A 25,142-nucleotide genomic window follows, 5' to 3' on the forward strand; every position below is an offset into this window, starting at 1 on the left:
GTGCATCACCCACTCCCACCCATACTTCTCCCCCATTCTGCGTTACATTATATCATGTGAAAGAATCGATGTACCCGCGTGACTTTTTCTTTTTCTTTCTCTGGATGCTGAAAAGACTTCTTCTGTATTTTTCAGGGCAGATAAGCGCATCGTCCACCACAACAGCGGAAAGAAATATTCTTGAACGAAATCGAGTGAAACACGAAGGGCCCGCATCAACTCTTCCGAGGCATGCGATCTTCCACGCCCATAACTTTCACTAGCGCCACATTTCGTGTTTTCTGAAGTACGTACCACACTGCGTTGCACGATCGCCCAAGGGAGAAAACCACCCCCCTCTTTCTTGTATTTTCCTTCCCGCAATATGCACCTCCTCAGCTTCTGTTGTCTTTCTCTATCCCTACCCCTTTCCCCTCTCGCGTCTGTACATTCTCTGTGTTCCCGCCAACGTGGAAACGTGTGTGTGTTCTCGTCGTGCGTAGAGCTGTGCTTCTATATATCTGTTTGTGTGTATGTGAGAGAGCGGCGGGAGCGGAGGACGTATCTGAGAAGCGCTGTTGTTCGTGTGCCTGAACTCGCATGCGACGCCGTGCGTGCCCGCCTCGTTATTCACTCGAGTCTTGTGTGTGGGGGGGGGGTCACCAAAAAAAATTTTAGGAGTATTTATTTCCGCAGTGGCGAAAAACGCAAAGCGGTCCCACTGTGTCTCCTTTAACGACTCCCATCCCCCGTTTCTAGTTTCTTCTCTATTACTATTATTTGAAATAGCAGCACGCTTCTTGTAGCGTGGGCAGTGCCGCCGTCATGCGACATCAGCCGCCACGCACCTCCATCGGCGGCGACGGCTCCCCGTCCCCCGCCATCGTGCCAACACGCTCCTCCGGCTCCCGCCTTCGCCGGCGTCGGGCAGATTCCCTCGCCCTACACCACCACCTCACCGACGCCAGCGCCGCCGCGGCCCTTTCCCCGCTGCTGAAGTCGAAGTACAAGAGCAACACGGGCGGCGGTGGACGGGTGAGCTACGGCCCCGGTGCGGGGGTCATCGGCACCCACCTGGCGCTCCTCGGCCACGACGAGAAGAAGAAGGAGGAGACCGATCGCGATGAGAAGCTGGCGCAGCTGCAGCAGTCCGACCCAGGCCTGGAGGCAGCGGATCACACCCAAACCGCACTGCGGATGAAGGCCCAGTACGCGAGCTGCGGGCCCCGGCGCGTCCCAAATGCCCTGCGCACCGGCATGGACGGCGTGGCCGTCGCCGCCGCCGTCGACTCTTTCTATACCGCCCCTTTCCTGCAGCTGGCCTGCCGAGAAGCAGCAGAGCGCGAAGTGGCGGCACGGCTGCGGGGCTACGTGAAGAAGATGACCTCAAAGCTGCACACGGTGCGCGTGGAGGGCCTGAAGGAGGCGATGTCGCAGTTGCTGCAGTGGACTACGCAGGCTTCCGTGGAGTCGACGGAGCGGCGTCGCGAGCAGCAGCAGCAGGAGGAGCAGGAGCAGCGTCACGTCGATGCCCCTTACGAGCAGTACCCTGGTGCGTTGACGTTGCCTCCGTATGATGCGGTGCGTGTGGAGGTGCTCGGGGCCTCGTCCTCCCCCGCCGCTGGAGCCCACCACCATCACCGTGCCGCTGCGCTTCCCTCTCCTCGTGGGGGAGGGGGAGGGGGGAGAGCAGAGGAGGTGCGGCTGGCGCGGGCGGCGAACGCGGCGCGAAGCCCGTCGTGGGACGTCGTCCAACAAGCCCTCGAAGGCGTCGACTACACGAGCGCCATCTTCAACGCGATCCTCATCCCACGCTTGGAGGTGCGCAACGCCATGAGCACCGGTGTGCCCATCAGCATCCAGCTGTCGAGTGAGATGGCCTTGCAGTGGACGACGCTGCCCACTACACGCCACCCGGCGCCGATGCCGCCGGCGGTGACCGCTGCAGCAGCAGCAGCGAAGGACGAGGCCTCACCCGGCAAGGACGGCCCGTCTACCCCGCCGCGCCCCAACGAGCTGCTACAGGCGGCAACGGCGATCACCTACGAGGAGCAGGAGCTGGCTCTGCGTTACATACAAGGGGCCTGTCTCACCCTCTACTATCAGCGCCGCTGTTGCTCGGAAGGGTGCCTGGTGTACTACGCCACGGAGGTGTTTCAGTGCATGCGCAGTCACGCCGAGGCCCTCTTCACGTGGCAGCGACGCGAGTTGGAGGATCGCGAGCAACAGCAGCAACAGCAGAACGGTGGTAACAAAAAGAAAGGCAACCTCGGTGTGACCGTCGTCCCCCAGCCAACTTCCACCGCCGTCAACACAGTGGCGGTCGACCCGGGCCTCATACGCGTTGTTGTCGCCCTCGTCGAGGCGGTGGAGGCGGCGTGCCACTACAATCCTTCCTGTCTCCGGCGCCTGGTCCAAACCGGCGGGGTGACCGCGATGCTGAACCTGGCCTACTGCCCCTTCATGCCCACCTCCGTCCGCTCCGCCGTGCTGAGCGCCATTAGTGTACTCCTGCAGGAGGTAAACCCACTACGGCGCTACGTAGCGGCGTCGAGTACGCCGGGCGAGGGCGGCTCGCTCGACCGCAGCGCAGACCCGCTGCTGCAACGCATGGTGGAGAACGCGATGCACGACAACCCCATCGGGCACCACGGCAGGCAAATCCCCTACTCGACCGATCGCGGCAGCGCCTCAAAGTTCGACTCCGCCGTCCGCGACTGGTTCTTCGCAAACGGTCTCGGCAACGTCATCCCTGCCGTGGCGCAGCTGCAGGACCTCCGCTCCACCTTTCAGTCCACCTCGTTTATGGTCCCGCAGGGCATGACGGGGGCAAGCATGGGTGGTGTTGGTGGTGGTGCCAGCAGCGGTCAAGGCGGCGGTGGAGGCGGCCCTGGTGGTGGTACTGGTGGTTCTGCGGCTGGTGGTGGCGGCGGTGGTGGTGCGGTGGCTCCCCTGGCCGTTGCGAACGCGTCCGCCAACATGTCCTTTGCCTCCATCATCGCCTCCGCGCGCCCGTCGCTGCACAGCCCGCTGACGGGGCGCACCTTCGGCGGTGGAGGAGGGAGCGGCGGTGTTGGTGTTGTGGGGGGCGGCCCCGGCAACGCGGTGGTGGGTGGCGGTGCGGGCGGTGCGGTCGCTGGTGGAACGGCCGCGGCGGCGGCGGTGGCGGCGGCAACGCACGCCAACATGCAGCGCGAGGGCGAGTTGTATCGTAAGCGGGTAGGGCGTCTTCTGGAATGCATGGACGGACGGGAACTGCGTTGAAGCATTTTGGGGAACGGTAGGAGGCAACAATTCCTTCTTCTTCTCTGCGAGGTTTACTTGTATGTTTCGTGCTTTCGAATGTCCAATCACACCCGACGTGCAACAATAATGATTATTATTATCAAGCACCGCTTTCCACGGATTCACCGTGATGAACTTATAGGCCCTCTGCTGACATTGAAAACAAAAGTTTTAAAGAGTGTGTTTCAAATGGGCTTTTTAGGTTACATGATGTTCTGCTGTCCCTTCTTTCGCATAGCTCTTTCCTTTCTTCTCTATCCATCTCTCTCCCTAACTGTCGTTGTTCCCGCTACGTACCCAGCTCCATCCAACGTTCAGCATCCACAGCTTCCTGGAGTTGTTGTTTCATACTTGTTTTGTATTTGTAGCCTTCAGATTTGCACAGATAAACGCGCAGCGGCCCACTCGGTGCAGGTCTTAATTTTTAAGAGCCAATTTGAATCGTTCTCTGTGCTCTGCGGCGCCCCTTACAGCACTCGCAGACGTGTATATATACATACATCATTCGCTAACGACCGCAATCAAACCGGACCACTCGTCTACCAAGAGGAAGGTTTTTCGTATCCAGCATATATACTTCTTTTTCTTCTGTCTCCGCTTGTGTGGATTTCTCGGCGAGCTAAGCCTGCTCGTCTCATTACCGAGAGAAGGAGCAAGGTAAAGGCTGAAAGCTAGAAGCTGCCGTTACTGTCGTCGTTGTGGTGCGCTCCATCAAAGGCAGTTTTGCTTATTCATTTCTTCTCTTTTGTTTGCGTATGTGGTTGTGTGTGTGTGTGCTGCTGTACTTTGCACTTCCCCTGTTGTCGTCTCCTGCGCGGCCGCTTGAGGCATGTTCATGAGTTTTTGCGTTGCACGGTAGAATCCTTTTTGTTTAGGCATACGCTTCTCTTTCTCCTCCTTGTACAGGCCTGTGCCTCTTCTTTTTTCCTTTGCCTTTGTGCATCTCCGCCAGGTCACTCGACCTCCGTCGAAGACCGGCTCCTCACGCATCGCCATACAAACCCCCCCCAAAAAAAAAATCCGACACAGAAGGGAAAGATGAGCGGCCCCAGCACGTCCGTCATCGACTCCGCCGTGGTGTGTCTGCGTGTGATGCGCCGCCTCCTGCAGGATGAAGAGGTGACGCTGGCGCAGCTCAACTACCTGATTGAAAACATCCACGACCCCATCGCCCAGGCGTGTCTTCCGCCGAGTCAGCGCCCCGTCGTCCCTTCGCTTTCGCTGTCGAGTCTACCGTCGAGCTGCCGCGCCGACTCCTCCATGGCACGCCCGCACTGCATCAACGCCTTAGCGCGGACGCTTTCTCAGGTAAACGGCAAAGACAAGAAGCACAACCAGCGTCAGTCTCCGCAGCCCGCCGTGGTGGTCGCCGCACCGGGAGGCCCACAGGCGTCCCACACGACGTCCCCTGCCACCTCGAAGCACAGCACCAACCCGATCGCCCGCCACGCCGCTGCAAAGTCATCGGCAGCGCAGATCCCGTTGACCTTCAGTCAGTACTGGGACTTGTTTGCCAACCTCCCCACCCTCTACGCCGTACAGACGACGCTGGTGCAGAAGCTGGAAGGGATCATTCAGCGCCTACTGCTAATGGTCGATGAACTGCAGCCGCTGCGTGAGGGGGGTGATGTCGCCGCACCCCTTCCGGACGAAGCGGCGCCTAGTCACCACGGCACCTCTGCCGGCACGGCCTCATCGCCAGATGCCCACGCAGCAGCCCTTGCCTCTGCACACAGCAGCGGGAGCTCCCGCAAGCATGTGTCGGCGCTGCGCTTCTCTGTCACGGGCCCCATCCCCGGCAACCGTGGCGTCTATGGCGAGATCGGCGTCATGGTGAACGAGTTCTTTGGGTCAGAGCTCGTGCAGCATTACACGGCGGAGCACATGATGTACACGGTGAAGTACACCCAGCGCGCCGCGCCGCAGCTACTGCGACTGGCGCGTATCTGGCGGTGGACGGGCGGGGCAACGGGCGGAGGCTCGTCAGGCGTGTCTGCTGCAGCCCTCGCCAACCTGTCCGACGCGGATCGCGCGATGCTACTCCAGTATTCGCTCTTCCTCGACTTCCTGTGGCGTTCGTTTGGCCGTGATGGCATTCCGAAAGACAGTCGCGTGTCCATGACGTCATCGCTGGAGTCGACGATGGTGAATGGGCAGGCCATCTCACCGACGGACTCGGCAAACGCTGACTCGGTCGCCACTGCAGGTGCAGCAAACACCAACGTCGGCAGCAACAACGGCCAGCGACGAACACGCACTACCACGTCCAGCACGACAACGGCAGCTGGGACCGCTGCGGGTCCTGCGTCTCTCGGCGCGAACAGGTCAGCCCTGCCACCGCTCCCCGCCACGTGGGAGGGCTTCCGCACCATTCTCATGCTCCTCGCTACCCCGCTCGGTGGCCTTCGCCGCTACTCCCACGTCGCCCGCTGCCTCGTCGAGAGCGGTGCCCTCCAGCCAAAAGACCGCGACCGTCTGCAGGAGTCTTTTATCGACGTCGTCGCCCTCCGCATGAGCGAGGAGACGCATCTGCTGATGGAGGAACTGTGGTCTCACGATGTGGCGGGCATCATGGCACTGATGGACATGCCCGGCAGTCGAGCCTCGGGCGACAAGGCGGGTCAGCCGGCGAACATGCGACGCTTCGGCGCCGGAGCGGCAGGCGTGGGCGGTGTTGGGCTGCACAACGGACACACGATTGCCCAAGACAGCGTCGCTGGCGCGGGAAGGGGGACCGCGGCAGCAGCAACGGCGACCTCGGCTGCCAGCTCACCCGTTTCCGCTGCCATCGGTGCAAGCAGCGGCAACAGTAACGGTAACGCGCCGCCCACCGACTACGGCAACCGGGCGTTGATTCATTACGGGCGACTGAATAAGCGCTCCGGTCGTGGCCGACACGAGCGGCTTATCTTCCTCTTCAGCGACTGGATGTGCTACGTGGAGGAGTGCAGCAACGGCCGCTTCCGAGTGCGCGGCACCATTCCGTTACCCGGGCTGCGGGTGGTGGAGGTGCGTGGCGAAGAACCCGGCGACGCCATGCACGGCTTCGAGCTCATCTCGCCGAACCTGCCGAAGCGGCTCATCTTCTTCACCACCTCGCCCGAGCAGCGCGGGCAGTGGGTGGACGCGATTCGCTACACGGTGCGGCGCTTCAACGACCAGCAGCAGCCGCACCCCCGGCGCGAAAAGGTGTCACTCGCAGGCCCGAGCGCTGCCGTCAATTCTAGCCTCATCGCCCCTGTCGTGGCGATGGGGGAGAGCGGGCTGCCAAACGTCATGCGGGCGACCGCGCCGATGCTGTCGGCGCAGTCCCGGCTGAGTCGGCAGCGTCGCTACGACGGGCTGTGGCAGGACTACGTGGATCTGCAGCGTCGCACGGCGGAGGCCGTCGCCCAGACCTCTCCGATGCTGCTGGGGCTGCCGTCCGTCTCGCAGGGTGGCGGTGGTTTCGGCTCCCTCTCCTCCACCGGGCACTCTCCCCCGCCGACGGTCAACCTGTCGAACGACGGGTCACGGGACAGCAGTTTCGCCGGCCAGCGCTCCAGCAGCACGCATCGCCAGCTGGAGTACGATGTCACGCCGTGGTCGCAGAACGTCTCGGTGCACCGTCGCATTCGCAGCCAGGAGTTGCTCGCCGCCCATCAGCAGCAGCAGCAGCAGGGCACGGCGGCGTCCTCGCACACGGCCAGCCCGACCCACTCCGCCGGTTCACGGCTGAACGCGAGTCTCAGCTCAGGGCCGGAGGAGATCGAGAAGACGACTGCCTTGCCCGCCGGTGGTGGTAGTGTCAGCGTGGGGGACGCCTCCGCCTTTGAAGGCGTCGTCTCGCTGCCGGGTCCCGACGAAGAAGGCCACCCAGTGGACCAGCTCCTCACCCCTCTCCTCCTATCGCCCAGCGGAAGGTCGCCCGGGAAGGCGTTGGAGCAGAGTCGCAGTGGCTCCCTCCGCCCGGCCTTCCTCGAGCCGTCGGGCAGCGCGTCGACGCGCGTTGGCGGCGGCGGGAGCTTGAACGCCTCGCTGCGTCGCCCCGTCTCTGAGCGCTTCGGCGCGGTGAAGAGCATGGGCGGCGGTGGTAGCAGCAGCAGCCTGATGAATTCGCCGGCACAGCAGCAACAGCAGCAGCGTGGCAGGAGCGCCTCGTCGTTTAACGTGCCGAGCTCGTCGCCGAATCCGGCGATCAGCGCGGTGTCAGCGGCCGCCTCAGACGCCGTCCCCACTGCCCGCGAGTCAACGACGCTTCCGCCCGCCCCCGGCGCGACGCCACTCAACAGCAGTAGAGCGGCGAAATCGAATGCGGAAGTCAAGACGGCGGCAGCAGCGGAGAAAGACACCGTGGAACAGAACGACCAGGAGGCCGTCTCTCCTCCGCCGCAGGAGCCGGTGGCTGAAGATCTGGCCGCCTCGGAGGACTCGACGACGGAGCTGAGTGAGCCGGTGGAGGGAGAAGCGGAGGAAGAAGGGGGGGAGCCGTCGGCGTCGGAGACCGCCTCGGATGTCCATGGCATCGAAAAGGGCGGAGCCGAAACGCTGCGCCTCTCCGCTCGCACCGCGGGCCGACGGGAACTCTACAGTGATGTCTGGAACAACAACCTCGCGAGGCGGCCTGGAGCGGCGGCGGAGGACGAGAACGAGGACGAGAACGAGGACGAAGAGGAGGACGAGTCGAGTCGCATTGACGCCCACAATGATGACGGCAGCCGTGGCCCGAGCGAAGAAGGTGCCGATGCTCGTGATGGCGCTGTTGCCCTGTCGGAGCCGTACGATGAGGACCTGCACGACGAGGACGAGGTCAGCATTCCCGAGCACAAGCTTCACTCGCACGGAGATGTCGCCGCAGGTCCGGCGTTGATGTCTCCTTCGCTGGAAGATGCAGAAGCACAGACGGGCCAGACGGCCAGCAACACGGCTGATACGCTGCAAGCGGCTGTCTCACCCAATAAGCTGACAGAGGACGACGACGCAGTCACGGCGGTGGTGACGGCCTTCCGCCGCAACAGCTCGCCTGTGCGCAGTGTGATGTGGCTCAACTCCCCCTCTCAGTCTGGAAGTCAACGAGACCAGGCATCCCCTTCGTCAATGCCGTTGCCGACGGCCTCGTCCGAGCAGGACGACACGCCTCAGAGGAGTCGGCATGTGGACCCCATGGCAGATGCGAGCGTGGCGAAAGAGAAGAAGTAAGAAGAGAAGGAGAGGGAGAACGCAGGAGCACGTGAATTGTACAACGCCGCTCCCTCCCTCTTCTCATTGTTTTCCGTTGTTTCTATTTTTGCACGTGCTTTTTTTTTTGCTGTCACCGCTTTCATTTACGGCGTTTGCGTTTCTCTTTCGTTCTTTCTTCGCTACCGTCTTCTTTGTGCGTTCCTCTTCTCCCTTCATTGGGCTGCAGAACTCTCGGCCTCCAACACTCGCCAACTGGTACCAATGACAGAACTTGAATCCTTCTTTCTTTAAGGAGAGGGGGGAGGGAGGAAGGGCGATGCAATTACTCTCAACAAACGCAGAGGGCACCCTCCCCGAAAATACTTTTGAAAAACGAAGAAGCAGCTCGCGAGAGCACATTTCCTTGCAAAACCCGGTTGTCGGCCTTAAAAGGTGGGACGCCGTGCCAAGTAGAAGCAAGGCAGAGGGTGAACGGGGGGGTCAACGTTTGCACAAGCACCCCACCATTTACGTAGCAAAGGGCAGCTTTTACCACTCTCTGCTAATTCCTTCTTTTTCGTCTCTTCCCTCCACTCCTGTTACCTCAACTGGCGGCAACGCACGTGTGTTTCTCCTCGCCCTGTGTGCCGCTGACAGTCGCTGTTTGATTGAACAAGACGGACAAGGCTGGGAGAAGCGGAAAGTTGGGCGACAGCGCGGCACCTCCTTCTCCTTCTCCATTCCGTTAAATATATATACATACGTCCTGCTGCCGGCGCGTTACGCATGTGTACTTCTTCTTCTTCTTTTTAAGTTGTTGCTGATGTTTCTGCCGTGGCATCCCCTTCCCCTGTGTTTTCCAATAAAACAGTCATCACGTTTTCGTGTAGCCATTGAATAGTGCGAACGCCGCGAAGCCCTTTTTTCCTTTGTTGTTCCGGTTGTTCCCCTCCTCCTCGCCATCATGCTCGTGTTCATTTTTCTGTCCCTCATCAGCATGATCACGCTGGTGGGCTGCTTCATGTACATCATCATAATGGGACCGTCTCGCTACCATCGCGACGGTGTTATTGGCAAGTTGTACCGCCTCGTCACCAACGGGCCCGTCTACGTCTGCGGGTTCTGCGTGAGTTGCTGCTTCGGGTGCGATCAGCGCAAAGGCCGCGCCTGCTGCAGCCGCTTCGGTAAGCACGCCACGCAGGAGCGGAACTGGTTCATGGTCATCTTCTATATTGTGCTCGTGTGGACGGTGGAGTTTTTCTACCTGCTTGTCGCCCTCCCCCGTTTGGAGGCGTCCCTGTTGTCGAAGAGTGTGTCGTGGGGTCTGGTGCTCCTTTCGGAGTACCTGTGGGTGCGTGCGGTGGTGTGTGACCCTGGCACCGTGACAACCAAGGAGCAGCGAGAACTGCAGCGTCAGCAGCACGCCGACAAGTCAGCCAAGAGGCTGAAACGAATGCCGCGTCCTGCTCGGCACAGAGGGGGAGGCGGAGGCGGGGGAGGGTCGGCGCAGGACGCATCGGCGAAGCCGCAGCGCGAGCCCCACTTCCCCTTCTCGCCCGCCGCCGAGTACATCTTGAACCACCGCTACATTGTGGACGGGATGGTTTTCGCCCAGGCCGCTGACGAGGTCACCGCACACCTCACCCAAGCCCAGAAAGACTACCGCAGTCCCACCAACGGCTCCCCAGTTGGTCTAGGTCAGGAGTGCTCCACCTGCCACGTCCCACGCCCCAGTCGCGGCAAGCACTGCCGGCTGTGCCACCGCTGCGTCCGCCGCTTCGACCATCACTGCCCGTGGATCAACAACGACGTGGCGGAGGGCACGATGCGCTACTTCCTGGGCTTCCTCTTCTGGCACGCCATCTCGTGCACGTGGGCCTGCCTCGACCTTTTCCGCAACATCCGCCAGTTCCTCATCGCGCACCACGCGTGGGGGTGGGTGCTGCGTCACCCGGGCGGCCGCAGCATCCCGCTCGACCTTTCCACCTACCTCGTTATTGTGATCAACTACCACATGCTCGAGGCGTGCCTGCTATTCTTCGCCTTCTTCATCGGGCTCGTGCTGTACGGCTTCTGGGCCTACCAGATGACCTTCGCCATGGCGAACCTCACCGTCAACGACATGAACAAAATGGACGACACGGCGGACTTTGTGGCGACGCTGCCGACATTAGATTTGGTTTACCGCGAGGCCGCGAAGGTGCGGGCGGAGTTGGACGCCGTTGCGGAGCGGAAGCCCACGGCGCTGCGGAAGCTGCAGGAGCCTCCCTTGCCGAAGACCGCTCCAGGGTTTGAGGAGGGTGGGAAGAAGAACGCGAAGTACCGCGCGCAAGTGAAGAAGATGCTGATCCACGACCTGCGTGGTTTGTACGACCGTGGGGCGTGGAACAACCTGATGGAGGTTATGTTCCCGTACAGCGACGCGTACAAGCCCGAGATCCTGGAGAAGGCTGCGGCGTGTGTCAAGTAGAATCTGTGCCCTCAAATGGAAAGGAACAGGAAAGAAGTGGGGCGGCATAGGCAACTATGGAAAGCAGCGTCAAAGGTGTTGCACCCTCCTCGGTCAGGTACTTCTCAACCCTTATCAAGTTGGAGCGGGGTCCATTCCTGTGCGTATTCATTTACTTTTCTCGTGGAAGCACCTACGCGTGTCTGCGCCTATGTGTGTGTGTGGTGTGTGGTTCTCTTGGATGTCCCTCGTCGTGGGCTTTGCGCCGTCCCTTTGGGCTCAGCTATCGTAATACGACAGTAACTCAATCAGGAAATCCGTAGCAATGCAAAGAAGAAGAATGAACCAAAAGGAAGAAGATCTGTTGCCGTAGGTCTCTTCGGTGGACCAATCAACTCGTAAAAGGGAAAAAGACATATATTTCACTCCTGCGACTTCTCGTCGGCTCACGCCTTCCGTATCTTGCGTCGGCCCGTCAAACCGCTGTTATTTCTTAACAGTGGAGAAAATTCCTTCAAATGCCGCTCGTCCTTTGTCATCTGCTCTCCGTACGCAACAACAGACCTCGTGTCTCCGCCCTCCCCCTTTTCTCCTCCTCTGTGTTTTGCATCTTCGTCGGCTCCTCGTTCCCTTCACCGTTGCTGCTTGTTTCGCTTTGTGGCCGCTGCAGATCGTACGCTGCGGGGAGGAGCAGAGCATTGACGCACCCCGGCAACTCACGTACCGTAATCCGGTGCTGAACAGCGCGATGCTGAAACGGCAAAGTCCTTCGTAAAGCGCCTGTGTGTGTGTGTGTGTGTGTTTTCCTCTTATCTGCTCCTTTGGTCAAGAGATTTTTTTTTTTCTGAGGGGAGAGAAGAAAAGGCGGTGCCTCGCAGAAGCAGAAGCTACCAGTCCATCTCATTATAGTTATTTTCGTTTACATTTCTTCTCTATTGATCTTCCTGTTCTCTTCACCCATCAGCGGTAGTTTCTCGTCCTCTTTCTCTCCCTCTCTCTCTCTTTACGTGAGATACATGGCTTCCCCGGAAAGACCGGCTGCTGACGCCGCTGCGGCGCAACCGTCATCGTCGCCGGCGGCTCTTCCGCTGCCAACTCCCCCCTCCATTGATGAGGCGCTTTCCTACTGGATTGGCCTGTCGCAGCTGATCGGCAGCGTCGCCGTCCCCAGTCGGGCTAATGGATCGCTGGAAAGCTCCACTGCAGTCGTGTTCACCCGTTACACGCTGCAGGGTATTCTTCTCTTCTGCGGCATCAAACAACATCGTCTTCAACAAAGGGTAGACCACATGATTGCCCAAATGCTTGCTGCAACCTCTGCGTCGCCTCCGTCGATGACGACGAGGACGACGACAGCACCCAGCTCAAGCCCCTTCCTTCTTCTTGTGGACAACGATGCTGCGCATGGTGGACCTGCTCAACCCGCCTCCCTGTCTCTGTTAATACGAGACTGGCTGTTGATGTCCCTCGACGATGCATCGCCTTGCACAACAGCTTCCCCCCATCACCTTCACCCCTCCCGTCGCTATCAACTTCACGTCCCCGCCGCGGCGTGGGAGCGCACCATCATCAAGGCCCTCGGAAACGAACTACGAGGGCAGATGATCTGCCTGCGACCCCTCCTGCGCTGGAACACGGCCTGTGCCCAACAATGTGGACAGACGCCGGTGGTGGTTCTCATCGGTGGCACCAGCGGCTCCGGCAAGAGCACGTTGGCCCGGCTGGTCGCGAGTCAGCTGCGGATCGCTAACGTGCTGTCCACCGACATCGTTCGCCAAGTCTTGCGGGCACGACTGGCGAGCCGTGCGCCCGACTACCCGACGCTCTTTGTTTCCACCTACGAGGCGTACAAGGCGGTGGCCGCCAACGCGTCTGACGCGTGTCCGCAGGATGTCGTGGCGGCGTACGAGTCTCAGTGTGAGTTAGTTCTGCAAGTGCTGGACGGGATGCTGAAGCGCCTGCTCGCCCGCCGCGAGTCGGTGGTGATCGAAGGCGTGCACCTCCTGCCTAAGTACTTGACGTCCAAACGGGCGGAGCTGCTCGTGGACCGTGTTATTTGCGTGCCCGTCCTCGTGCAAATCCCGAAGGCGAGCGGCCACCTCGAACGCTTCTGCGTCCGCTCACGTGGCATGTCGCTTCAGTCAGACAACAACAAGTACATCGCTTCCTTTCAAGCCATTCGCACCATCCAAAGTCACCTCGTCTCCACCGTGGAGGAGGCGGCGATGCCGGTGCTCGTCCTGACCAACACAAACGTGGATAAGTCTTTTCTAGTGCTGCACCACGCGGTGTTGGAGACGATGGAGCACACGGCGCTGAACGGGTGGCCGGCCGACCCGGCAGCTGCCGCGCAGGTGCCACTGACGCCCCTCGCCTTCACCGCTACAAAGCGTAGACTGGTCGCGGTAGTGCGACAGCGGCGAACGCATCGTGGTACGGCAGGTGCTGTCGCCGAGAGCGGCGGGAATGGTGGTGGTGGCGTTGAGAGGGGCGCCGCAGCAGTGCGTGATGGACGCGGCGGCGCGCCCGTAGAAGACGTTGCAGGATCCGGAGAGGACACGCCTCTTTCTGCAGACACGCGAGCTGCCCCACCGCGGCGCCTGCCACTCGAGGTTTTCGGTGCGGAGGGTGGCGCACCCAACGGCCTTGCGTTTCCTGCCGGTGTTGCCGGCGCTGTCGCGGCTTCGTCGCGCGCGCGCTCGGCCGAGCTGCTTAGCACCATGCAACGTCGTTTGCTGGATCGAGATCTGCTCTACTCGTCTCGACACGCCGATGCTGTCCACGCGCACGCCGACCCCGTACCTTCGCGTCCAACCGCGCAGGCGAAGGCGGCGATCTCACCTGTTGGGGCTCTCCCCTCGTCCTCCTCACCCATTCCAGTGAGCCGCCGCCCTGCCCCGCCGAGCTCCACCGTCACGCACGGCACCGATTCAAATCAGCTCTCCTGTGCCTCTGTCGTGGATGGCGGCGGCAGCCCCTTCCGCGCCGCAGCGCCGCGTCGATCCACCACCACGAGTCTTATTCAGCCCAGCTCGTTCAGCGCCTTTCCCTCGTCGAAGGTCGGCGAGGAGGTCTTCGATGAGTTGGAAATGCCCTCGTTGATGGGCTCGTAGGCGCGGTGACGGGAGGATGGGGAGGGAGGTTTTTTTTTGTGCACGTAGAACAAAGAGAGGAGGTCCGCCTGCCATCAGCTTTCGTGCGGAAGACGATGCTCTGGCGGGGATGGTGGTGGTGGTTTTTTGGTCTCTGTTGCGGGGGGCGATGATGTCGCAATGGGTTCTTCTCTTTCGGGTCACCGCTGCTTTCATCTTTTTGAATTGCGCTGAAGGCGCGAATGTTCTACATTTCCTCCTCTTTGTTTTCGAACTGCCTCCCGGCAAAAGGAGGTGGTGGTTGCGGTGGTTGTTGAGCTCAGCAAACACACGAAGGAGCCGCTTACGAATGCCAGCGATCGCCACGCTGACCGGGTTTTTTCTTTTTCCGCCGTGGCCGTTGTAGCGCCTCTCTTGTTCCCTCCTCCCACGTCCCACTCATGACGCTTCTTCTATTTTGCGACGCCGTCGCCCTGCAACAACGACAAACGACCACCGCCATTCAAAGTACAACAGCGATCTTCTTTTAGTATTCCTGCCACGAAACACGCAAGCGTGGCTATCAAAAAAACAAAAGAAAAAATGTCGAGCCCCGCTGCTGCCGCTACGAAGGAAGACCGCCATGCCGCCTCTCACGATGTCGCCCCCACCACGCCACACGCAGCGCCGCCTTCCAAGAAGGTAAAGCCGCCCCGCAAGAAGCCTGCCAAGTCCGCTGGAGTGGAAGCGAAAGCGGCGTCTGCCACCGATGCTGAGAGCGCCACGCAACAGCAGCAGCAGAAGCAACGGGACAAGGAGTTCGTGTCGCACAAGTCGCACATCCTGGCCAACCTGCAGAGCAACGCCTGCGACCTCAGCCCCAAAGGCAGCGTCGACGCCAAGTGTCTCCCCGTGATGGGTCTTCTGAACACGCAGCCGGACTACATCACCACAAGCAGCTGCAGCGGCCGAATTGCTCTTTTTCACAGCATTGGTCCGCATGACGGGTCGGCGGAGATCCGTGAAGGGAAGGATGACGGGGACGTCGACCCATCGCCGACGCCGACGTCGCGCATGAAGCGTGGGGAGGGGGCAGCGCTGGGTTGGGTCTTCGTGAAGCACGGCATGCTGCGTCCAGAAGAGATGGTTCGCGTTGTTCATTTTCTGTGTGGAAAGCCAGAGACTCCGGAAGAGGCGGCGCTTGACGCAGCCGAAGTTGATGTCCACACGGCACACATGACGGCAATCATCGATCGCGAAGGGCAATCCACCGTCGCCGCAGCAACAGCCGGGATGTTTGACGGAGAGGTCGAAGGTGTTCTCGTGGAGGCACCGGCGGAGAGCCCCCTGCCGCCCCCCTCTCGCGGCACCGTTTCGCTGAAGATGGAGCCTTTCGTCATGCACGTGGAGTGTCGCACGATGGAGGCGGCGAAGGCGCTCCTCTCCGCCGCCGTGAGCGACAGCGGCTACCGCAACAGCGGTGTGATCCCGCCGGGTAGAAAAATTATGTGTGGCATTCGCAGCACCGTCGGCCTCGGCCTCGACGTGCCGGTGGTGGTCCGTGGCGTGAACTACGTGGCGCAGCAGCGTGCCTACATCTGGGCGTTGCTGAGGCTGGCGAATGAGAAGATGGAGGCGAACGAGAAGAAGATTAAGCTGCTGGAGAAGAGCGTGGCCGTGCGGGTTGGAAGTCGGAAGTGAGGCGTGTGGGAGGAGGTCATTGCTCGTGCGCGAGCTTTCGCCTGCGCATGACGAGATGAATTTCCGTTGTAGCTTGTGTGTGTTCGTTCTTCGTTGTGTTTCACATTTCAACCGATAAATGCATATACATATAATGAACAAGCATTAAATTGGATCGGCTCATCGCTCTTGGGGTTGTTCCTCCACAGGAAAGGAAAGGTATGGTAGCAATACCTGAATACAGAGCATGGTTGTGGTTGTGGTTGTGGTTGTGGTTGTGGTTGTGGTTGTTAGACATGACGGGCCACCATCTTCGTCCTCTGCGTCGTTCCTCTGTCGTCGTGTGCACTTTCACATGCGTTGTGTGTCCGCCCCACAAGTTCACGGTGTCTTCTCACTTGGTCGACGGAGTTTTAAGGGAGTTTTTCACATTTGTTTTCAAATATATACTACTTTATTTGTCCGCATATACGCACCGTGTCATTAGGAACAGTATATATTTAAAGAACAGCGCAATGTCTGCCGCGAACCACAACAGCAGCAACGACGCCGCGGCCTCCCTCACGGAGGAGCAGATCGTGAACCAGTACAACCGCCTGCGTCAGGAACAGAGCGCCATCATGTCCCGCATCGCTGAGCTGGAGAACGAGTCGCACGAGCACGACCTCGTCGCGACGGAGTTGCGTCCCCTCAACAAGGACCGCTGCTGCCACCGCCTGGTGGGTGGCGCGTTAGTGGAGCGGACGGTGGGGGAGGTGCTGCCCGATATTGAGGAGAACCTGTCCGCCATCCGCGAGGCTCTCACGGCGCTCAACAAGGGTTTGATGGAGAAGGAGAAGCAGATGGAGGAGTTCATGACAAAGTACAAGCTGAACCGCCCCGGCACGAACCAGACGGTGAAGGCGGGCCAGAGCGAGGGCAACCGCGGTGTCCTCGCGTAAGGGAAAAGGCCTTCTTGCGCGCATACACGGACACACGTGAAGATGTCGACAGGTGTGAAACAGGTGGGTTGTTGTAGCAAGAACCTCTGTTTCTCTTTCGACCCCCCGCGACGGCGCTACGCCAAGCTATCGCCGTGTGTCGGTGCGTCTGTGTGCTTCGCACATCTCTTCGATGAGGCGGCATCAACAGGAAGGGGGACAGCATGAAAATACTCATGCGAGGATCCCATCGAGCTCTCTTCTTTCGTGTCTAGTCCTTTCTTTTCTCCCTTTGCTCCTGTGTGTGTGTGTGTGCTTTCCGTTGCCGCGATGAGAGTTTAAATTGTATTACTAACCTCGACATTCCTAAAGAACCCAAAAGGAAAAGGAAAAATACGGCGCAAAATAATCGTCATCCTTTCAAAGAATCACTCCGCGACACTGCCCGGCAAGCTAAAATGGATTTGTGTTCCCCCTCTCTGTCTCTCGGTAGCGCGACAACTACGGAAATGCGTGCTGTACGTGCGTGTGCCACTTCACAGGGAAAGCGTACGCGAACGTACGGGAGAGTCAGCCTGTGCGTTTGTCTTCGCGCTCTTTCTTCTTTCCTTCTTTGACTCTCCGTCCCACCGCCTGTGCACCCGTCTCGAACGCCTTTTGCGCATCCGTTGTATGATCTGCTATTATTTTTTTTGATTTCTCGGTCTTCTCGGTCTTCCTTCCTCTTCTTTCCACCGCATGCTGTTCAGCGTCGAGCACACGCGCGCCGTGCAGACATTATTGCTCTCCCCTTCACCTAGCGCCTTTTCCCACGGAGGTCGAGAAAGATAGAAAGAGCTACGCGAAGGAATGTTCCCGCAGGGCCTCATTGACCAGTGGCTCAGCAAACCTCGCGAAGGTCGGCGCAGCGTGCAGGAGGACCCCAAGGCCACCCCTGCCATTTTGAGGAACATCCACGACCTCGAGGTGCACTGTCAGGAGCACCCGTACGAGGTGTTCTGCGCCAGCTCCCTCCGCAGCCCGCCCTTTGCTCTCTACGCTTTGGAGAACGAAGAGGACGAAAAGGCACGGCTCGCGCGTCCACCGGCGATGTTTGCTGCGGTACCACCTCTGGCGCCTGCCGATGTCTACGCAGCAACACACGCCAACAGCGACAGCGTTAGTAGTGGTGGTCTTGGTGGACGATACAGGGACAAAGCGGAAATCCACAGCACGACGATGGCAGCTGCAAGCCATTTGCAAGACGTCACATCGCGTCTCACCACGTATCTGCAATCAAGCGGCATGTTCAAACCCGAGACTCCGCCGAATCAAGGAAGCAGCACGCCGAACCCATCGGAGAAGGCAGCTGGCGTAGCGCAGCTTGTCGTGCGAGTTATCACCGAGGCGGCCGTGGCCGCAGCCGTCCGACAGGGTGTTGCCGCACGCGTAGAGGCGGCGGAGCACGCTGCGTATCAGCGACAGCAGTCCAGTCGCCGATTGCAACTGCGTGTGGGGAGCAAGGACGATGCACCGGCAACGAAGCAACACTCGGTCACCGCCTCCCGCGGAGAAATCGATAGTCATGACACGGAGGAGAAGGAAGAGGACGACTACTACGTGGCCGCGCGCGCCATCGCGGACTACCGGAGAGACTGCCAGGGACTCCTGTCGATGGCGGGCTTACTGCGGAAATTGGGTGCCGGCATCGACGTCGACAGGGATGATGACGAAAGCTCACCCGCGCCGGCGTTAAGGAAACGCGGTCGCAGCGACACGGCGAGGGCTGAAGGGCGCTCCATCGTCGTCGCTGCTGAGCGCGATGGCCGCATAAATTACTGGGCGCGACTTCGTGCAGATGGGCTTCGACGATTCTTCGGCACCGACATACCACCTCCACCGCCGGTAGTCGCCACCGCGGCGTCGCAGGAGGCGGCACACGTGAAAGCGAGGCAGGCTTCCGCGGTGCTGACGCCTGCTGAGGGGTGGGCTGGCACGCAGTTGCAAATAGCAGAGCGCGATGTGCTCTTTGCTTTGCGGAAGGTCTTTGCGTCGGGTTCCGTTTAGGAGTGCGCTTTACCTCTTCTTCTTTTAACAGCTGTGAAGAACCCCAGGAGGACAGACCGTCTCTCGATTGCAGACCGTTTAAACACGCAAACCCGAAAAAAAAGCCTTCACATTTTCCTCAGGAACGCAGAGCTCTTTAGTCGCCAAGACTCTTAGTGTCTATCACGCGTTCCTCAAAGACATCCTCGCCTCTTTGTCGCGCCTTTTAACCCCGCTCTCTCTCTCTTCCTTCCTTTACACCTTCTCCGAACAGTCTCGGCCTTCTTTTCGCGTTACGTCTTGCGCCGCCTAGAAGTTCTTTGAGGCTTGAAGGACGCTGCACACACGGAAACACCCATGGCATCGCGCAAAGTCATTAACGCCGTCTGCACGATGGCGACGCGGGAGTGCGCCGAAGAGCTCGCCCTCTTCCATCGCTCCTTTCGCACTTTTCACCCCGCTCTTCCGCTGTTCGTCGGCTGCACAACGGAGATGCGTGACGAGGCACCTCAGGTGATGCACGACGACGCGCACGTGCGTTGGGTGTCGTGTCTCGATGGCTACGGCCCATCCATTTCGCGCAGGGCAATGGAGCGCGCGCCTGGGGTTTGGTACGCGACGCGCCACACAGACTTCATGATGGAGAAAGCGAATCTGATGGAGCTGGCGATGCGCAGTACGGACACGGCCACCGCGTCCGCGTCCGCAGCCCCGACGGTCGCGTTTTTGGACTGTGACGTGACGCTTCTGCAGGCGCTGCCGACGGTGCCGATGACGGCCTCCGTCGCCCTCTCGCCCCACCAAATGCGATCGGCCGACGAGTCGCTCTTCGGCCGATTCAACGGCGGCTACGTCGTCGCGAGCAGCCCAGAGGTGTTGTGGGAGTGGCGTCGCGCAACGGCCACCTCGCGCTACTTTGACCAAGCCTCGCTCGAGCACGTCGCGGACGTCTTTCGCGAGCGCAACGAGCTGCACTGCCTGCCGGCGCAGCACAACTACGGCTTTTGGCGGATGCTGCAACCACAACGTGGCAGCGCGTTCGACCAGGCTAAACGGTTTTCCATCGCGCCGCGGGCCTGCCCGACGGCGCCGACGACGGACGCGCTGACGATTCACTACGACGAGCACCCGCTGTGCTCCCTGCACACACATTTCTTCCTGCATGGCGCCAACGTCCCGCGCGACGTCCGCCTCTTCAATGACTTGCTGCGGCGCTGGATCAAAACGTGCGCTGCGGCTGAAGCGGGCAGCTTACAAAACCACGCGTACGCAGCCGCGCTCTCGCACCTCTTGAAACCGGGAAAGGAACCAATGAATGGAGATAATCACAGCTAGTTGAAACAACGACAAAACTAACTCTACCTAAAAACATTAATATACGGTTTACGGCGCTGCACGTTTACAGAAGAACAGGCGGGGAATGGCACGCAGGAGCGATCCCTTTTCTCGGCGCGCGACCTCCAACTTTCCGCTTCTCCTTCGCCCGCCTTCTCTGTTCCCCGCCGGCGCAGTGGCGCGCCCTGGGCCGTGGGGGGGGGGGGCTGGGGCCGGGCCCAGGGCGGCCCGGTCGGCGGCAGCCCACCGCCCAGCGCAAAAAGAAGCGGAACCCCAAACACCGCGCAGCCGCGGCGAAAACCCCTGCGAGAAACCGGAAACAGGAGAAACGAAACCCCACTGCGGCTAGGCACGACAGCCCCGCCCCAAAGAACGCAACGGCAGACAAAACAAGAAAACCTCAGACACAGAAAAGAAAAAGAAGAGCAGAACCCTCCATTAACGCACCCCGCCGGCACAGTGAAAACGATTGAGGAAAGAGAAGAATTCTTGAAGAAAAGTCGCTTTTTGAGATGCGAAAGAAGTTGCAGGGAGTATTCTCTATCTCGACCCTTACATGGGTCTCATGGAGAGCTGTTGCTCCGGAAAGGCTTTCCGAAGAGGAGGTTTCCTGCTAGTTTCGACTAGCGCCATTGAGGGCAGACAGCGGATACAAGCTAGACAGGTCAACCAAAAAGAAGAGGAAAAAGTCGCCCGCCAAGTTTTGAGGGGAGCCTACCCCGCCTGCCCTTTTCAGCACCCATTTAGCTAGCACGGAAGAAAAGAAAGAGTGAAGCAACAATAGAGAATCGTTTTGGATTTTCTGCGGAGCAAAACAATAACAACAGATAATATCCTCTTCAGCCTGTTGTGCTAAAGGCATCCTTTAGAGTCGTTCGTGACTTGATTCTCCGTCGAAAAAGAACAAAAGAGACAAGTTTATTGGCCTTTTTTAATGCGAAAGATGCTTGAACGTGCATCAGCCAAGTTCTCCTTGGAAGGAACCTATTCTACTGAAGGTAAAAGCTGATTTTTTGCGAGGGCTTCTCCATGCGAAGTGCAACGTCATTGGGCGCCTTTGTCGATACGGCTCTATTCTTGAAAGCGGCTAAGGCCGTCGTGCTATCAATGTTTATATGAAGGTTCAACCCTGCGGGAGTCCATCGTCGCAAGTGATCCACCGCCAGAACCACGGTGTCCCCTTCTCGAGTGTTTCTGTTGCATTGCTCTGCTGCGGACCATGCTTCTCCAACGTTCATGATTTCTTGGGGCTCGTCCCGCATCAACACCGCTCCCCGACCGGCTCCAGAGAGACCGGTGTAGAGGTTCATCATTGGCATTCTCGTTGCCATGGCCGGCGCTATCGCTCGTGGGCAGTTCTTCTGAGCCAGTTCGTACCATTTTTTGAGTTGTGCATGCGCCGTTGGAGGTGTGCAGTCCGGCTCCTTCACCAGGAGAGGTGTCCGGCTGAGCGGAGACCGCCTTCGCCTAATGAGCTTCAACACCCAATAGAACTCTGCGGTGCGGATATGTAGGAATGACGAGCTGCGGAGGATTTGCTCGCACAGTCGCTCCAAGTCGCCGCACGTCATGCTTGGCGTCGGACCAGCAATTTTCTGGATCGTGTGATCTGCCGCTCCCACTTTGTGAGCTGCGTGGTTGAAATATACCCCCTATGATGTCAGTGACTTCTCCCGTGTAACTCTCATTAGGTGAAACCGAGTGTCCCATCAGAAGCCGCGTCAAGCACCGCTGTGTACTGCTATTCGGATCTGTGACGACGAAGCGTTATTGCATTCTATCTGGAAGCTCGACCTGGAAGAAACTGGCCATCAGGTCATGTACGCTACCCCTCTCGGCGTTCACTGCGTCGTGGTGTAGCGAAAGGTGTAGGAGTGGCGCATCTGGCTGGTAGTCTTGTGCGTCTGAATGGTCGTTGTTCTCTATCTCGGCCACACGATAAAGTGTCTTAGGACGGCGTTGTGCTTGGTCCCCGTGACCGTAAACGGCGTAGTGCTTTTGGCAGTATGTTGCCTCTTGCCTCGACCCGCTGCTGTGTCGGAGTGCGTGCTGTGAACTCGTCGAAAGATTTTGACCATTTGTAGTTTGTTCACATCCTCCTCGGTAGGTGCTGAAGAGCTTTTCGGGATACTTGTTGTGGGGAGTGGTGACCCCTTGCGTTAGAAACTGGTGCCTGTTGTGTGCCTTGGGCGGTGTGTGCACAGCAGTCTGCTCCAAGGAGGTGAAGGAGATCGTCCACACACCGGCGGATCTCTGGTCGAGTGCATCATCCAATCTTCTGAATGTTCAGAGGCGAAACTTCCACGACGTGCAGCGGATGTTGGAAGTCTTCTTCCAGGATGGCTGTTTTCTTCAGTCTCCATGCGCCTCGACCGAGATAGCCGCCGCGACCTGCGGTACCTTCTTCTATTCGTCATTTCCGTGCAGAGACAATAGCATTTGTCTGCAAGCTGATAAAGCTGGAATTGATTGTGTTGTGCTGTGGCTGGCCGTGCGGGTTCGCCGCTGTCAGTTTTTTCATCAGTTGACAGGTTCCTTTCCGGTGTTTGGCGGTGCTGCATCCAAAAGAGATCTGCTATGCGTTTCGCGATGTTGAGAAGGCCGTCTCACTCTTCTCCATCTTCATAACTTATAAGAGTCGAGTTGCCTTTTGGGTTCCGATCACTTTCGCAATCATCAAGTAGTCGGTGATGTAGCAAATCGTGTTCTCTTGCATTGTGGCTTTGCCATCGCCATGCTTTTCTAACAGTGGAATGTATTTCTGCTCGAGCTGTTTCTGCGCGGCGTATGCTGTGAGGAAATTCAACGCGCCTCGTTTGATTGAGTGCGCTATCAGTGCCGGACTTGCTGGTTTCGGCGTGTGGATGATCTGATGCGTATGTATTGTTGTGAGCTGCGTTGGTGCTGGGTTGTCTGCTTTCCGGCTGCTGGGAATTTGAGCGATTTGTCCCATCTCGCTGATGTCTTCAACCACAATTGGGGCGTATGCCTTGTAAGGGTTCCGTGATAGTGTCTTCCCCGCTGTGAAGCGCATTTCAATTTGCTGCAGTTTCACCTGCAACTAATTCTCCCCCGTCAATCCTTGAATATCTTCCCAAACGGCCTGTCGTCTTCCACTCCTGGTAGACCGCTGCGCGATCACGCAGCCTGTCTTTCAGCGCTGATATGACAAGCCCTATCTCTCTCCGTGCTGGTGGTACCATCGTTTCTGCGGAATTCGGTTGATGGAGTACGTTTTTATCAGAACTTGTGTGGTGAACTCATCAGCATTTCCGCTTCTACGTTTACTTCCAGTAGTGTCCCCGATTCTTTTTCTTGTTCAAGAACTGTGTTCAGTGATTTTCATCTTCAGTGTAACAACAATTGTACAACTGTAAAAGCCCTTGTACGGAAAAACACGGAGTCTTTCGCTTTGTTGCAAAGCCTTCAGCGGTCGAGACGCTGACAATTGTACCACCACTTTGTTTTGCAAACCTATCTTCTTCATTTTCTCTCTTTTCCTCTCCATAGTAAACGCTTCAGCCTTTGCGCTTTCTTTTTTTGCTGAAAGCCTGCGACAGGAAAATTGGAAAGGAGCTGATACTTTCTCGTTATTATATTTTCTGCTTCTCCTCTCTTTCTCCTCCTCTTAGTCGGTTTCTGCTATCGGGATCCGTTTCTTTTTCCCACCATCCCACCCCTTTTTCCTCCCCGCGAGTTGAAAAGCCTCAAGATGAAAGGAAGGCAAACCTCCCATTCGTAAGTGAAGAGTTGTAAGTTTCTATTGATCTTTGATATATACTGAAAAAAACTACTGAACGTGGAATGAATAAATAAAAACCTTTAAATGGACGCTGAGATACAAATCCAGCGACACGATCCGCCTAATTAAGGATCTCCTTAACTGTCTCTCTCTTTCTCTTCCCTTCTCCCATCTTGCGCTACATAGTAGAACCGACTAAGAGTTTTCTATGTAAGAACGTAGGTGTTATCCAAGCATGGTAGCAGGCCGTTATGTTTCTTAAGCCAAGAGTTTTTCATTGAGTTCCTTACTCTGAAGAAAGAACGTGTCACCTAATTCGTTTGCTGATCTTTTGGTTGTGGTTGGCGTGATGTTTGTTCTCTTTTCTTGACTCGCTGTTTTGTGATTGCTTTTGTCTGTTTTGCGGGTCGGTGTCCAACGATCGGCGTGTAGCTGTATTCTCTCTGGGATGCGAAAGATGCGCAGCACCGTAGCGCAGTGGAAGCGCGATGGGCTCATAACCCATAGGTCGTTGGATCGAAACCAATCGGTGCTATAGTTTTTCGCGGCGGACGGTTTCAATGCACGAACAACGTTGAGCCTGGCGAGGGCATTGAGGCAAGATGGTCGAGTGGTCTAAGACGTCACGTTCAGGTCGTGATCTCCCCTGGAGGCGTGGGTTCAAACCCCACTCTTGTCACACTTTTCCCCACCTGCCGAAAAGCGCGGCGCGGGAAGGGGTAAAAGCCAAAAACGAAGGAGAAAGCAGAAGAGAAGAGTGAAGCACGGCAAGCGCAGTAGGAGGATTTCACCTTGACATCGCAGTGCAGGCTTGTGCGTTTACGCAGGTCACACACTCCTGTGTGCTCTCTTTACTCACGTTCAGTCGCGGTGCAGCGCCGTCGTGGCAGGTGGTGCGTATGTAGATATATATATTTATATTAGCCCGTCCAAGCTTGCACTGCAGAGCAAAGAAGGCTGATTCAACTACCTTTTTGCTGCAGATGCCACGCTAGCCGGCAATGAAGCGACTTCCTCACGGCACCGCCACGTATTATTTGGGTTGTCTGTTGTTTATGGTACTGCACACCACGTATCAGGATGTATTACTTTAAAAACTCCTTTACCGTCGACAACACGCCACGGCGTTCGCAACGATGGCATCGTACAAGCACGTTCATCTTCTTGGAGTACTCAAGCTCCAATGCGGTGCACACGCAACCACACGCAACCACACGCAACCACACCCACCAACCAATCGCCCAGCGGCAAACAGCAACAACAACAAGAAAAGAAGAAGGGGAAACAGATACACATCGAGTAAACATAAATCCAGAACCATTCTTGACAGCGGTAACAGAAAGAGGAAAACGTTGGGAAAAAGACTGCCGTCGCAAACACGCAGTGTGCGCTTGTCGGCGCGTAAACGTACAGTTGAGACACACAGACACAAACACACACGTGCAAGAGTACCGCGGGCCGGTGTAGAAGTCGGAGAGAGACAGCAGCACCTTCGCTGCACACAACAGTTTTCGGAC

General features: G+C 58.2%; 10 protein-coding genes and 2 non-coding genes across 15 annotated transcripts; 11 read left to right on the forward strand and 1 right to left on the reverse strand.

Moving 5' to 3' along the window:
• Positions 1-804: 804 nt before the first annotated feature.
• ABB37_06934 (hypothetical protein) lies at positions 805-3,243 on the forward strand (the record flags this gene model as incomplete). The annotated part of the gene is made up of 1 exon (XM_015805386.1): positions 805-3,243. The coding sequence occupies one exon, from the start codon at positions 805-807 to the stop codon at positions 3,241-3,243; it is 2,439 nt and encodes an 812-aa protein (XP_015655999.1).
• A 320-nt stretch (positions 3,244-3,563) lies between these two features.
• ABB37_06935 (hypothetical protein) lies at positions 3,564-8,442 on the forward strand (the record flags this gene model as incomplete). The annotated part of the gene is made up of 1 exon (XM_015805387.1): positions 3,564-8,442. Exon 1 carries the CDS (start codon positions 4,303-4,305, stop codon positions 8,440-8,442), a length of 4,140 nt encoding a protein of 1,379 aa, XP_015656000.1. The 5' UTR covers positions 3,564-4,302.
• Positions 8,443-9,058: 616 nt separating this feature from the next.
• Positions 9,059-10,873, forward strand: ABB37_06936 (putative Zinc finger DHHC domain containing transmembrane protein; the record flags this gene model as incomplete). Its single annotated transcript, XM_015805388.1, has 1 exon — positions 9,059-10,873. The coding sequence occupies exon 1, from the start codon at positions 9,368-9,370 to the stop codon at positions 10,871-10,873; it is 1,506 nt and encodes a 501-aa protein (XP_015656001.1). The 5' UTR covers positions 9,059-9,367.
• A 596-nt stretch (positions 10,874-11,469) lies between these two features.
• ABB37_06937 (hypothetical protein) lies at positions 11,470-13,965 on the forward strand (the record flags this gene model as incomplete). 2 transcript variants are annotated; one of them, XM_015805389.1, is made up of 1 exon in its annotated part: positions 11,470-13,965. In XM_015805389.1, the coding sequence occupies exon 1, from the start codon at positions 11,869-11,871 to the stop codon at positions 13,963-13,965; it is 2,097 nt and encodes a 698-aa protein (XP_015656002.1). In that variant the 5' UTR covers positions 11,470-11,868. The 2 variants fall into 2 exon arrangements, with proteins under 2 accessions (XP_015656002.1, XP_015656003.1); XM_015805390.1 differs by having other exon boundaries at positions 11,521-13,965.
• A 485-nt stretch (positions 13,966-14,450) lies between these two features.
• ABB37_06938 (hypothetical protein) lies at positions 14,451-15,624 on the forward strand (the record flags this gene model as incomplete). The annotated part of the gene is made up of 1 exon (XM_015805391.1): positions 14,451-15,624. The coding sequence occupies exon 1, from the start codon at positions 14,527-14,529 to the stop codon at positions 15,622-15,624; it is 1,098 nt and encodes a 365-aa protein (XP_015656004.1). The 5' UTR covers positions 14,451-14,526.
• Positions 15,625-15,981: 357 nt separating this feature from the next.
• Positions 15,982-16,544, forward strand: ABB37_06939 (putative prefoldin subunit 2; the record flags this gene model as incomplete). Of its 2 annotated transcripts, none has more annotated exons than XM_015805392.1 (1): positions 15,982-16,544. In XM_015805392.1, the coding sequence occupies exon 1, from the start codon at positions 16,119-16,121 to the stop codon at positions 16,542-16,544; it is 426 nt and encodes a 141-aa protein (XP_015656005.1). In that variant the 5' UTR covers positions 15,982-16,118. The 2 variants fall into 2 exon arrangements, with proteins under 2 accessions (XP_015656005.1, XP_015656006.1); XM_015805393.1 differs by having other exon boundaries at positions 16,089-16,544.
• Positions 16,545-17,270: 726 nt separating this feature from the next.
• ABB37_06940 (hypothetical protein) lies at positions 17,271-18,569 on the forward strand (the record flags this gene model as incomplete). Of its 2 annotated transcripts, none has more annotated exons than XM_015805394.1 (1): positions 17,271-18,569. In XM_015805394.1, exon 1 carries the CDS (start codon positions 17,373-17,375, stop codon positions 18,567-18,569), a length of 1,197 nt encoding a protein of 398 aa, XP_015656007.1. In that variant the 5' UTR covers positions 17,271-17,372. The 2 variants fall into 2 exon arrangements, with proteins under 2 accessions (XP_015656007.1, XP_015656008.1); XM_015805395.1 differs by having other exon boundaries at positions 17,296-18,569.
• A 251-nt stretch (positions 18,570-18,820) lies between these two features.
• ABB37_06941 (hypothetical protein) lies at positions 18,821-19,883 on the forward strand (the record flags this gene model as incomplete). The annotated part of the gene is made up of 1 exon (XM_015805396.1): positions 18,821-19,883. The coding sequence occupies exon 1, from the start codon at positions 18,906-18,908 to the stop codon at positions 19,881-19,883; it is 978 nt and encodes a 325-aa protein (XP_015656009.1). The 5' UTR covers positions 18,821-18,905.
• Positions 19,884-20,998: 1,115 nt separating this feature from the next.
• ABB37_06942 (hypothetical protein) lies at positions 20,999-21,397 on the forward strand (the record flags this gene model as incomplete). Its single annotated transcript, XM_015805397.1, has 1 exon — positions 20,999-21,397. One exon carries the CDS (start codon positions 20,999-21,001, stop codon positions 21,395-21,397), a length of 399 nt encoding a protein of 132 aa, XP_015656010.1.
• Positions 21,398-22,042: 645 nt separating this feature from the next.
• ABB37_06943 (hypothetical protein) lies at positions 22,043-22,444 on the reverse strand (the record flags this gene model as incomplete). The annotated part of the gene is made up of 1 exon (XM_015805398.1): positions 22,043-22,444. One exon carries the CDS (start codon positions 22,442-22,444, stop codon positions 22,043-22,045), a length of 402 nt encoding a protein of 133 aa, XP_015656011.1.
• Positions 22,445-24,088: 1,644 nt separating this feature from the next.
• ABB37_07064 lies at positions 24,089-24,160 on the forward strand. Its single transcript has one exon. It is a non-coding gene; the product is annotated as a tRNA-Met (tRNA).
• Positions 24,161-24,221: 61 nt separating this feature from the next.
• On the forward strand, positions 24,222-24,304 carry ABB37_07068. The gene has a single exon. It is a non-coding gene; the product is annotated as a tRNA-Leu (tRNA).
• The last annotated feature ends 838 nt before the right edge of the window (positions 24,305-25,142 follow it).

This window comes from Leptomonas pyrrhocoris (assembly GCF_001293395.1).
Source record: "Leptomonas pyrrhocoris isolate H10 chromosome Unknown, whole genome shotgun sequence".
NCBI classification, from domain to species: domain Eukaryota; phylum Euglenozoa; class Kinetoplastea; order Trypanosomatida; family Trypanosomatidae; genus Leptomonas; species Leptomonas pyrrhocoris.